Raw genomic sequence first — 13,997 nt, 5'->3', positions numbered from 1 at the left:
ATTGCCAGGCCACGGAAGGTCACCGGTAACTGGTTCAGTCTCTTAAGGGGATTCTATGGGAGGAGCAGTGAAGTGAAAGTATAGAGGTGACCTTTGTACTATCTACGGTGAATTTCGCAGCGGGGTTGACTTACGTATGGAAATTAGCTGCCATTCGATTTCCCAAGCCAATACGTATAGATATCCTTTTAATGCTACCATTTTAGTGATACCCTTTTAATGTCTTCCGTATTCACATACCAAATTAACAGACAACTAAACACGAAGGGCGGTAAATAGACCTCAGTCTGTTACTTTATTTTTCACAATTTGCACGACGTTTAGACATGATGGCTTCTGTCATGAAATTAATTCTTTCTATGTTTTATAAGAGCATATGATCGTTTAGTAGCTACACATATTTTCGCTTATGAAAAACTTTACCTCCGAGGAATCACAATCCTCGACCAGTACCTTTGCTTGTTGACAGATGGACGGTTATGAAATCTATCCTCATCAACTTCGCAACATTTAGTGAAGGTCTCCGGGTCTGAATATGTTCTCAACAAATTTCGAAGAACCCACGACTTCCATGTCTAACGAACCCTTGAAAAGATGTAAGCGATAACAAATTCTTAGACCCAAATGCTGACGTCTTTTTATTCGGGGCACTTCAGTGGATCAAAATCACAAATGTCAGTGCGAGGATCTCTCGTCGCACACGGACCACAAGGTCCACCAAAAGCCACGCCTCCTCCTAGGAAAGGAAAATCTGGAAAAACATCAGGACAGCCGCCGTCCGTCGTGACTGTTTCCGTTACGGTCACGGTCGAGGGACTGATGGGAACCGCAGTGCAGGGACTTTCCGTGATGGGAATCGTGATAACCAGTACTTTCGTTTTTGTCTGAACAGGCGAGGGACACGAAGGGACACCGTAAGCACTGGCGAGACGAGGGGTGCCTCGAATGTCAGCTTTAGCTAACAGGAGAGCGAAGGAGCACGACAACACCAGGAACTGAAATCTTGACATGGTTCAGCTGCCAAAGATCACCGGTAACTGGCTGACAGAGTTACATTGGGCCCTCATGGCGGGGCCAGGGAAGTGAATGTATTTAGATGACCTTCGTACTATGTGCGCCGAGTTTCACAGTGGGGTAAGCTTGTACGTGGAAAATAGTTGTCATTCAATTCCCAATGTTATCTCCATTGCTCTTTTATTGATACTTCGCATGGCAAAAAGTTTCACCATTAAGGTTATGAACATAAACATACTTACACAAACATATACATGCAATATATATGTGTATATATGTGTGTGTAACACACACACACACACACACACACACACACACATATATATATATATATATATGTATGTATTTATATTATGTATGTATTTATATTGTATATGTATGTATATAAGCAAAATATATGTAATGTATAGATATATACAGTATACATACATACATACACATATATATTGCATGTCTATATTTGTGTAAGTATGTTTATGTTTATAACCTTAATAGTGAACATTTTTTGCCATGGGAAGTATCAATAAAACATCAATGGAGATAACATTGGGAATTGAATGACAACTATATATATATATATATATATATATAATATATATATATATATATATATATATATATATATATATATATATATATATATATATATATATATATATATATATATATATATATATATATATATATATATATATATATATATATATATATATACATACATATATAACCATATATACACACACAATATATTTCTTGAATGGTAACATCACAAAAAGAGAGACGTCCTTCAATTTTCGTTCCTCATCTACAAAAGAGGTGTCTTGTTGAGTGAGTACAAGCATAATGATTTTTACGAAGCCAAAACAAGCCTGCTAACGTTCTTTCCTTTACCATTGGACTATGAGAAATGACACCCATGAGATTTTAGTACGCAAAGTGAGACTGATGCGCAAAATAAGCATTTAATAAAAAAAATTAAAAAGGCAGAACGATCAGTTGATTAAATTTCTTACAGTTAAACTTTCCAGGGGGGACAAATTATTCCTAGATGGATACTAATGATCTGAATTTTCAAACACAAATTTTGTATCATATCTTATAATCCATATAAAACTATTTTACCGAAAGATTACCAAGTACGAGATCGATGAGTCGCGATTTGGGAATAATAATAATAATAATAATAATAATAATAATAATAATAATAATTCATGAACGTTGCCACAACTAACTGGTGAGAACATCGATCCTTGAGGGAAAGCCGGCTATGAATTCATTAGGGACATTTACTTCTCTTGGGAGCGTGCCCCGACTTATTGGTCACGTCCTTCACCGCTATTCCTGTTCGACAAGGCCTTAGCATCCAATTTCGGTTTGCTTTAATAGCTGTTGTGCTTATATTTATGAAAGATTGTTTTATAGTTGTTGTTCTTATATTTATGAAAGATTATTTCAATGGCTGTTGTTCTCATATTTATGAAAGATTAACTTAAGACGTTTCTATGAACCTTGACACTAATGTGGAACGGTTGTACTGGTGAAAACGGGTTATGACGATAACTTCACATATATTCAGTAGCTTTAAATATTATAATGAAATGGGAAAGCATACAGTGAATGGTCATATTTGGGGGACGAATTGTCCGAAAAAAAGTGATATTTAAAGCATGTGGTATGTAAAAATAATTGCAATTCCTTTCAAGCTGACTCAGTCGACCAAGGACAAACGTCACAAAGGTCGGGGAAGAGGAAAATACTGAATTCTCTCTCTCTCTCTCTCTCTCTCTCTCTCTCTCTCTCTCTCTCTCTCTGTATTTGTGTGTGCTCACCTAGCCTGATACTGATTTGCTTCTAAACACCTTTTTTTTTCATTGAAAACTAACAACAATTTTATTCACATACTCAGGTGAATTAATTATCTTAGATAAAAGTCTAAGTGGAGATTCAATTAAATTGAATTAGGTAAAGCTATTGCAATATAGATCCTAGAATAAAAAATGCAAATGGATAGATATCTAAGGAGAAGCCAGTGTAGTTTTCATGGACTGGGCACTCTGAAAACATATGAAAGGAGAGAAGAATCACGTGTTGAATGAATGACTGCTGTAATATCAGAAGTCACGAACACCATGGGTAAGGCACGGCGCCCATGCAGAGGCCCCAGGCTCCTCTGAGAAAGGTAACCTCTGGAGAAAGCTCTTGCCTTGGAAGAGGACCCCGTTGCTCTCCCAGGGAGGGTACTCCCATAGTAGGGTGTCTCGGCTGGACAAAGCCTCTTGCCGCTCCTGGGATCCCTGTGATGGCAACCCCGGGGAAGGGTCACCCGTCCGGGCAGTGAAGCTTTCAAGGCTCTCTCGAGGAGTTATGGCCTTTCCAAGAAAATGACGGCTAAATTTCACTCGCCCTCCAACTTTTTTCCTCTAATCTCGTTTTTTACTAGTGATTAATATGCACAAACATGGTGGGTTAACAGTGCAGTATATCCATTTAGTAACGAAAAACAGCCAAAGCAATCTCGAGTGCAAAGATTCTAACGATGACCTAAGGTGGTTTTAAGATATATTTCTTGTCGAAGCAAAAAAGTTTCACCATCTCGTAATCAGTAAAACGCACTGGCGCCCAAATGCATTTCCTTACCAGATTCCTCAGAAATTGGAAACTATTCATCATCGATTGTGTAAATTTATTAGATTATAAGCATTAGTACTCAGTCTAACAATGAACTTAAGAACAATCATTGTATTTCATAAATTCATCAATGTGTTTATAGTTTAACAATTTAATTGAGTACACAAATAATCCAACGAAAATGAAGTCAATGGCTATTCCGATAGCAAGGCACCAAAGATTAACAGTTGCAGGCGAAATGAAAGTCTTATTGCTAGCACTCTTCAGCATCCACGGGTTTTCTACGTTAAAACTGTGAACATTCTTACTATTTTCGGCACCATGCCGGATCCTCATAGCAAGTGACTGGCCCAAGTACTCCTTGTGACTGTGAAGATTTTTCAGCACTCTGACTTTGCTTTTACCTTCCTGGGAATCTAATTGCCGTTTGCTATTTCTGTCCTCCTTCTTGGAGGAACTTGCTACCCGAGTCCGGTGTAATTCTACCATGCAATGAGCTACGAAGAAAAGGAAGAATCTCAGAGTAAAGAAGAAGAACCAGACGTCAACAGCTTTTGGCGAGGCAGACTTCGGTAAAATGGTGACTGACTGGAATAAAAAAAAATTTATATTGGTAACAAATAATACGGAAATTTACTGTCACTGAGAAGGATTTTTCATATTGTTACACGAAAGACCGGGCTTCAAAGAAGAGTGTTAACATTACAAGCACTTACACCAACTGTTACCTGAAAAAAAGCAAATCTAGAGAGAATGAACTTGCTGTTATGCCTCGATCATGCTAAAAATAATATGATTAACTATACAAAAGCAACTGATACGAACCTGTGAAAAGAGAGAGGCCATGACAATCAAAAGTGAAAGAGCCGTCGAAGCTCTCTGATAGAACTCATCTACTGGAAAGGCTACGAGCGAGATATGTCCCAGAATCTCCAACACTAAGCAAGGGCCCAGAGTTGTCAGAAAGAAGCCTTCGCTTCGCCTCCGAATCATCACCGCTATCACAACTGTATCTCTTACAATCTGTGGGGACCAAAGTAGTTTCCAGCATGTTATTCAGATTTTGTGCTTCTCGGTCATAAAAAGACATTATAATGCTAAGATATATCAGAGCACAAGAATCTAAATTTCAAGCTAACATCGGCAACAGAGATCAGTATCTTAGCAGCACTCCTCGGGACAGACATCCTTAACAAGGGATAAAAATGATTAAAATGAAGAAACCATTCAATGCTTTGGGCTAAACAGTGTGCCGGATAAGGGATATAACAGTCCAGGTGGTGAAACGAACAGGAAAATTGTCATGAATTCTCCACACAGGTCACTCAAGAACAGAAAATGTACTAGTTATACAATTCATACGGTTAAAAGTTTTGCACTGACCTCCACTGAATTCCATGATTAAAGATTTTTAGTCATGATGGTCCTTCAGTAATAATGTACCACAATCACTTAATATGAAGCATGTATCAAAATATGCTCTTTCCAACATTACTTTAATCTGTGAGTCTTTAGTTATGAGTAGCATTTAACTATCGCAATTACGTAAGTCTTTCCTTGCCCGATTGGGCCAGGTAAAGGCAGTTATCGGCATGTAAAGATATGTGAATCTCTGTAAAAAATTGCATTTTACAAGGCATTCATTGTTGCTAAAACATTTGGTCGATTTATAACAATATTTCAAGATTTATCCACAAGCATTCCGTAAGTTTTTGTCTTGTCCTGTCATGTCTGAACAATTCCAAGTCTGATGGGGTTGGCGTTTTTGGCTGTTGCATAAATCCCGTCCCCGCAAATGTTCTGCCTGATTCAAGGGCATTATGCATACTCTTTGACTGCTGCTTGAGTTTGTGATATCGTCATATGCTCTCTGTTTTCTAGCATTGCTTTATTAGCATCTGAAATGGCATTGCGCCCGTCTTATACGAAGACCTTAATCTCTCTCGGGCTTGCAGAACACCGATTAATTTTTGCAAGTGTGCTTACGGCTTCTTCATGCATAATATGTTTGCCCTGTGTTCTTTACTTTGATATGCAACACTGGCGTAACATAAGAAGGCGCCAGAAAGATTCGCGTAGCTAGTGATGCTACAGGGCCATAACACAATATCTAGAGTGTACATAGTGCTAAGTTAATGGTCTTTGGGTATCTTCAAAATAATCAAAATAATATTAGAATAAAACATCTGTAATTTTAGACGGCCTATAAGAACCTTTTACACCGCATGTAGAGTAATGCTATGTATAAATACAACATCCAGATGGAAATTACGCATCCCACGGAAATCATGTTCAAGGAGGAAAAATACGAAAAGCGGACTGTCTGCGTAACCGAAGTGGAGCAGTAGTTTTGACTTCTGACAAATGGAAACAAGGTACAAATAATCACTTCATGCTTCAGGATAATTTATGAAGAGACTGTTGTATCCCTAAGGTTGTTACATTACGTGTACACGGTGACCGCACTACTGACATCAACTTCCATGACACACTACATTCATCCTTTTTCTTACTAGCTGTGAGGAGTTCCGAGAAATTTATAAAAAATTAAATTGTTATTGTACAATGAAGAGTTAGGGAAATATCATGCGACTTACAGGAGTCTTATTCAGAGAGGAGCTGAGGTTGCTTGGGTACAAGATTATTGAGTGGATCCCTTGAATTGTTATATCAATATCAAACGGTTTTGGTAAGATGAAACTGTAAAGAAACTTTGTGTACTTCACCTCTTCTAAGTTTAGAAAGAAATGACTATATTCCACGGTTTATCAATAGCAATATTAAGATACGTTTAGAACTGCTCAGAAATCATTCCTTTCCTACTTACCGAGTCATTCAACAATTGAGTACGGCATCGTATGGGATCCACGTTGTATATCGAAAGGTGCTGGGGATCACTGAAGACCTTGAGTTGTTGCTTATCCACTTCTGGATATCCAAGCCCACTTAAAACCACTGGTATCAAGCAAAGCTGCAAAATCAGAATGAGTTTTGACAGTCAAGCTGAGCATTACCTGATATGTAAAAAGCATGACTGTACATAAACTGAGCCGAATCGCCACCACTCTTCTGTTTCCTGGACTTCTTCTTTCCATCTCTCGTACGTGTTTAAAATCTTCTTCATTCATTAAAACGCTTCCATATTTTGCATCGTTTTCAGCGACTTATCTTCCTCCATTCTCTCTCGGAACAACCACCACAACAGTCTGAGCCATCTTTTCACTGCCGCCGCATTTTGTACCTCTATTTTTGAATCACCATATTTCTTGACTTTTCAATCCCTCTTTCTTCATATATGCGTTTTATCTCAACAACCTCAATTTGTTTTGTTTCATTAACATTTAACATCCACACTGCACTTCTGTGAAGGGAAGTTAGTTCAACAATCCTTTCATACATTTCAACGTTGGTTTTTAGAGACAGTCAATTTTTCTTCCAAAACTTGCGCATAGATATTACTACTTTTCTTTTATTATTTATCTGTGATCTACCTCTTCTCCCGCCATTCCATCATCCATGAAGTTATTCCTAAACATCTATGCAAATAATTTGCCCCATTCCTCTGCCACCTATTTTGACAGTAATTGCTTTATCTGCCAGTTTCGTTCACCTTCATAACCTTTCTCTTTCCCACATTCACGTTTTCTCATACAATGCTTACAAATACTTTCGCTATTTTCCGTAGGTCCTCTTCGCATCCCAAATCAAAACTGGATCATATACTAAAATAAATGACACCGTAATCCTTTTATGATACCTCTACCCATCCCACAACTTTGTACCTAAATTACCTGTCATTCCTCTGACTCCTCACATTCTTCTTTCCATCAAGCTATGAAACAGAAACAGCAAAACTGTGCTCATACTCACTCTTAAACCAATATGGTCACTCTGTTTTGAACACACTTCACTCTAATCACAAGAACTTTTAACCAAACCTACAAATTACCCTTTCCATCAGACACATAAAACTTTTCCTTCAGCTTTCCAGTCGCTCATGTAACTATTTCGTAAGAATAAAGACTCCTATGACACAAATCTCTTCCTTTTGTAAACCCATAATGCTAACCGCTATCAATCTTTCGGCTTTCGTTCTTACTTTTTCATAACTAAATCCTGCCATATCTCTTCCAGATTACACTACGTATTGCTGTGGCACAGTCATTCTCAAAGCAACCTCCATCACCCATCACTTTTTAAAAATAAACAAATATTTTTCTTGCGTATTCGTCTGAACCTTTTCCTCATCAGAAGTTACCGTACACATCTCGTCTTCCTTTAACCTTTCAATTTCCCACCTCTGATCCTTAGCAGTCACTCCTTCAAGAATTCTGAAATGTAAATAAACCCATTCTATTCCTGATTCCTCGATTTCCCTCTTTTCTGTCCGCTCTAATCAGCCACTTTTCTAAATGCACAGCGTTTGCATTTTCTTCAGACAACTTCTCTCCATATCTTTTTGTCCTAAGATCCAGTTCTGTTTATTGTTCCAAAGAACATTATTCTTCTTCACAGAGCATTTGCTCAAATTCACCACTGATTTTCATTTATCATCCCCTTTTCATCATCCATGCGGGTGCTACTGCTAGATCATATTCGCCTTGCAACTGAGATTCAAACCATCTCCTTTTTCTGGCATCAGAGGTTCATTTGCCATTGAAAGGGGAATTTCCTCCCGCTGTGCAACCCTCCAAAGGCGTTCTTCTGCCTGAGGACACGGTGCACTGGTATCACGGCTATTGACACTTCCTCATGCATTAACGTCCAAATTACCACCGTAGCAGCAGTCATATATATATATATATATATATATATATATATATATATATATATATATATATATATATATATATATATATATGTAAACTGGAATCTTAATGGCGTTAATTTTCTCAGCTGCAGGTAAAGGAAAGTTTGTAACATCGCAACACTTACCTGAAGGTCAAAGGGGAACGTAGTGAACTGGAAATTGCACTGAACTGATATTTCTACGGCCCTCGTCAGTTTAATTAGGACATCATCTCCTCCATATTCTAAAGCTGAAAGAAATAAAATTCTTCAGTTTGAACATTTTTATGACTTTGTCAACTCTTCTGAAACACTGGAAGCCAAACTCCGTGCTACACAAATCGCTATTTGGTTACTGTATTTGTTTAGAGAGAGAGAGAGAGAGAGAGAGAGAGAGAGAGAGAGAGAGAGAGAGAGAGAGAGAGAGAGAGAGAGAGAGAGAGGAATTCTGTATCTTGCCTCTCTTGCTTTTTACTCAAATTTTTAATGTATATACCTCAAGATAATCTCTACAAAATAAAATTAAATGTTAATCTAGCTGAAATCACAAGCTTGATCATTTTCCTCTGCTCATTATATGCATACACACGCATATACTGTATATACTCATATATGTATATATATATATTATATATATGTATACTGTATATATATATATATATATATATATATATATATATATAAATATATATATATTATACATATTTACTCTTCATACTTATTCATTTATGAAATGCCACATTAATACACGCATACACACTATACATATATATATATATATATATATATATATATATATATATATATATATATATATATATATATATATATATATGTTTAATGAGTACACGCGTACGTGACCGACATATGAATGCTCGCGGTGATCAGCGATCTCGCAGGTGGATGGTATGTGCAACCGTAGTCATTCGCAAACGCAGCATCGTGTGTCCGCGCGAGAAGTCACTCTGAGTCTCTTGGAGACAAATCCCGGGCGGAAGTTTGCTTCAGTATTCTGTATCGAAGCTTCTAGAAGTTTCTGTCCGGACAGAATTGGAATCTGGGATTATCGAAGGATGTGTTAGTGAGTTGGTATACTGTGAAAATGGCTAACTGTCTAGGGCTCCCGTGAAAGACGATACACTCGCTTTGGAGGAGCCGAGCCAGAAAGACTTGCTGGAACACTTTGGGATCAGATTCCCTTTGGCTGAAAGGGTAAGTTTTTAACACAGACTGCGATTAACTTTTCAGTGATTATTTCTTTGCCATTCTTTTAACATTTTATTTCTATGTGATGTGGTGTTGATGTGAACTGAGCGAGTTTGGATTTTAATGGGAGCTGGTTCTTCTCCCTACAGATGTTTCGTGGAGTCATAAATAGTCATGGCATATAGCCATTTAAATGAACTGGTGACAAAAGAGACACGATTGTTTGGGGGACATTCAGAGACATGAAAATAATGTGGAACCTATTTCAGAGACTTGGTGGGGAATGGGAATTAATTCCACACTTTATTACAATTTTATATCTCTTTAATGTTTTTGGGGAAGTGGTTCAGTAATCTGTTATTATCATATCTTTCATTTAACCTGACATGCTGTAATATTTGCAAAATAAATTTGATTTTTGTAAACTAAGTTTGATTTACACACACATTTGATATAGGAAATAGTTTCATGAGAGAGAGAGAGAGAGAGAGAGAGAGAGAGAGAGAGAGAGAGAGAGAGAGAGAGAGAGAGAGAGAGAGAGAGAAAAGGGAAAGGCCAGCTACCAACGCTTCGAGGTAAGTGTTAACTGATCTGTTTTTTTTTTACAACGTATGTATCAAGGTTATTCAAACCCAAGGCTGTAGAAAGTCATAGTAGCAACGCTAAGCACAGCCCATCGTCCAAGAATAATGCCAAGATAATCCATCCATTTCTTAGGGCCACTAAATGTGGCACTTGAGATAAACCAAGAACCAGGAACAGCGGAACATACTCGCCTAACAGTAGAGAGTTGGCGTGTCTTCCAAATCCAGAAAAAACAACAGGATATATTCACGGATATAACTATTGTCAATATATCGATAAGGTCATGAACAAACAGATCTATGAAGCATAAGAACAATAAAAAAAATATGATAAACAAACATGCTACTGACGGTGAAAATGAATTAAACACATTTTATTTGAAAGTCAACTCCAGAACCACATACCAAAACGGTCAGCAAATATCACTTCTGTTTATGAACAGTAGAGCAATATTAAATCTTTTTATCCCCTCTTTCACTAAGACACTGAATGACTGAAAGGGAGCAGTAAGTACTCAAGAGAACTCTTAGCCTCTAAATAATGATGTACTTCGCTAGGTTTCTTGCCGGTAATTTTACGCTGACCATACTGAGAGATTCGGGATGGCATCAAAATATCCCTTGTAAATTTTGTATAAAAATGTATTCCCAGCAGAGTACGGAAACATTTTTTTGTTTTGGGAACTTTACCATTTGCATGGTTCAGACAGCTCAAATAACTATGCACAAGTTCTCATGGAACTGAGTGGGTAACGTGGTGAGGACTTGCAGTAAGCTATTTAAGACAAAGGTTATAAGTGGGGCATGGACAGGTCAATCACTTTACTGCAGGAAAAGCAAGAGTTTGGTGACTCCCCAGATATAATTAACTGCATTTTGAACCCTCGAGCAGCGGAAAATGGATAGGAAGGGAATGTATAAATTTATACAGATGAATTTTTTCCTTGTTAAGGTTTACAGCTAATGTGAAAGTTATTGTATAACTTTACCCTAATTCATCATGAGCATCTCAGGTGGTAAGTCACCTTGAGCTTAGATCTCTTGTTTCCGTCACACAACTGCCGGTTCACACAAATCTTTAATGTGCGCTTATGTGGAATCATGGCAATTCTTTAAGAGTCTCACAGGCTCTTTACTGAAGTTGAACAAGTAAACAGGACACAAGTAGTGAGAGAGCTGCTTGTGGGCAGGTATTGCGAGTCAGCGGAAGTCTTACACATACTGCTTATTCTCTACTTGCGCCATGCAATCAAGATTATCAAGTGAATTTTTCCATGATTATAAACTGCTGTTTATATTAATTCTGTAACTCTTAACAGCACAAATGAAACCCTTTACCTGACTTTCTCATACCGGTTTAATTCAAGTCTTAGCGTAAGCGAAGCCCTTTCAGTCTTCCGCGGCTTACTTCCTATTCCATATGTTTCCTCTTTTTCTTGATCTAGATATGGGAGGCTCTTAGAGCAACATGGGTCTCTGACAAAAATGCGTATCACAAAGTATTATATTTTTCGGTAAAAATACTGACTAACTGATTAGTTTAGGTAAATCTGACTCATACTGAATATGGGACAAAACAAAATTTGATAAAGAAAATGTTCAAAAAACATCTTAGTCCATATGTGCTTCACAAATGGAAAAATAGAATAGGATACAGAATTTAGGCCAAAGGCCAAGCACCGGGACCTATGAGGTCATTCACCACTGAACAGGAAGTTGAAAGTAAAAAGGTTTGAAAGGTGTAACAGGAGGAAAATCTCGCAGTCGCACTATGAAACAATTGTTAGAAGAGGGTGGAAAGTAAGATGGAAGAAAGATAAAATGAACGGAGGTGCAGTAAAAGGAATGATAGGGGTTGCAGCTAGGGGCCGAAGGGACGCTGAAAAGAACCTTCGTCTCTTATTCTCTAGACCTTGGTCTCTCCAAGCGTCCCCAAGTGAAGGCACTGTAATGGCTGTCGTAATCTGGCCACCCACTTATCTGGTATTTAATCAACTTCTACATTGTAAATTAGAATGGGATCCTCTCCAGCAAATACCGTTAGCATTTACCCTATTAGCAAGAAAATGCCATTAATGGGATAATGTAATTTTCAGGTTCATATTGAATTAATCACTCATCGTCAAACAAACTCTCTTTGTGTTTTTTACTTAGTTTCCTCCATTTTTATACTATAGTTCAATCTTTCATTAACAAATATAAAGGCCCGGGAACATTTTTTTCATTTGTTCTGAAGCACAGTAATAATTAGATATATTTTGTCTCAGTTATTGAAAGATTATTTATTTCGTTTTGTGTTGTTCGTGTTGCGGTAATATTCTACATGTGGCAGCGTTTCAGCCATTCCTTTAAAAGCACTATACATTTTAGACACTGGCGCCATCTTACAGAAACAGAAACTTGCATTACACTATAAAACGTTGTTTGTGGTGCTTTTGTTGTACTGTGTTAATAGGCGCTGTATAAACAGGGAACAGAATAGTTGAGCATGAGGCTAGCTCAGTCAAAAGCATTAGGCAACTTCCTTGTGTTTATAACTGGGAGAGACTAAGACTAAATACGACCAGAGGGAAAAGAAGTCTCATCTGTTCCCCATTCCGAATTTATCGTTCATTCGCAAGAGCTGCCTTACCTTCGTAACTGTCCATGTAAGTGAATTTCCCACGCTTCAGAGGAGTGAGTTGAATGTTATCAACCATGTCATAGCTGTTCATCTTTTGGTTAGCTTCATAGGCGGCAGTGATAACATTAAGAACCGGATGCCACAAAACGTCTAGGTATCTCGTCGGCAGGCGGTTTGGTGTGTTCCCAGAACGCCTCAGATTGTAGAAAAGGAGACGGTGGTCGCGCCATTGAAGTGAGACGCGAAAGAATACCTGTTAATAGACGGCATCATTTTGTTACTCGACCACTGAGCTAAAGATCCAACATGTGCAGAACTAATGAATACGAATACAATTCTTGAAACTAAAATACTCACTTGTCTTTTTCGTTATCCTTATACAAAAGCTTCCAAATTTGAAGGAAATGTTTCTGTTTAGTATGGCAAGTATTTGTAAGTATCAGATGCGTATACGAACATGTAGCAAATAATAGACATGATATATTTTTGTCAAGTAAACTTTAAGAAAAAGGTATAGTTTAGTTCCTATCATCCGTCACGAAAGCAGAAACCTCTGTAATGACATCAAAACCCATATGATACCATTATACAGCGAATAAGCACTATATATTATGTAATGTAAATAAAACTGCCAAGTCAGATATAAAGCATAAATTTGTTTGTAAAGGAAGCAATATTCCTAGAACTGGGAAAGGTTACGTGAAGGAATTTCAGCTAGACAATTTATAAAGGATTACTGATATTCAATATAATGATGCACGATTCACCAGTGGTGTTCAGAGGGTATGACGAAACTTGGCAAAGAGTAATTAGAAGGACGAAAATGGTCGCCCCATATGGGATATGGTTTAGCCCGAGTCCGTTCCAGAGAAGGAGGCAGTGACCAGTATTCTGAGAGGGGAAAGAAGAAAACAAAACTCATGGTTACGTTCACAGCCTCTCAGAAGTTTATGGAAAATATCAACAAACCCTTTTCTCAGAAGTTAACTAATACAAGGACTCTGCAGGGACAACTGCCCTGATAAACGAAGGAAGGGGGATGTTAGTTTAGAGAAGAAGAGAGTGGAAGGACAGAAAATGACATTCAGCAGAAGAGAAGTGGATGGGGAAGACCCATTGTAAAACCATTATTTACGTTCATGAATGCATTAATA

The 13,997-nt window shown here is 37.7% G+C and overlaps 1 protein-coding gene across 2 annotated transcripts in view; it reads right to left on the bottom strand.

Annotated features, from left to right (window-relative positions):
- Positions 1-2,775: 2,775 nt before the first annotated feature.
- LOC136849005 (uncharacterized) overlaps positions 2,776-13,997 on the bottom strand; it is a 189,808-nt gene continuing 178,586 nt past the window's right edge. Inside the window, exons 4-8 of one of the 2 annotated variants that reach the window (XM_067121832.1) lie at positions 12,853-13,136; positions 8,578-8,681; positions 6,470-6,613; positions 4,468-4,665; positions 2,776-4,230 (exon numbers count right to left, since the gene is read on the bottom strand). In XM_067121832.1, the coding sequence (XP_066977933.1) occupies positions 3,739-4,230; positions 4,468-4,665; positions 6,470-6,613; positions 8,578-8,681; positions 12,853-12,934 (1,020 nt within the window). In that variant the 5' untranslated portion in view covers positions 12,935-13,136 and the 3' untranslated portion in view covers positions 2,776-3,738. The remainder of the gene's footprint in view (positions 4,231-4,467; positions 4,666-6,469; positions 6,614-8,577; positions 8,682-12,852; positions 13,137-13,997) is intronic. The other variant, XR_010856193.1, reaches the window with a different exon arrangement.

The sequence above is a fragment of the Macrobrachium rosenbergii genome, chromosome 20 (assembly GCF_040412425.1).
Source record: "Macrobrachium rosenbergii isolate ZJJX-2024 chromosome 20, ASM4041242v1, whole genome shotgun sequence".
Taxonomy (NCBI): domain Eukaryota; kingdom Metazoa; phylum Arthropoda; class Malacostraca; order Decapoda; family Palaemonidae; genus Macrobrachium; species Macrobrachium rosenbergii.
The sequence above is the reverse complement of the archived record's forward strand: the minus strand, read 5'-3'. Positions and strand labels throughout refer to the sequence as shown.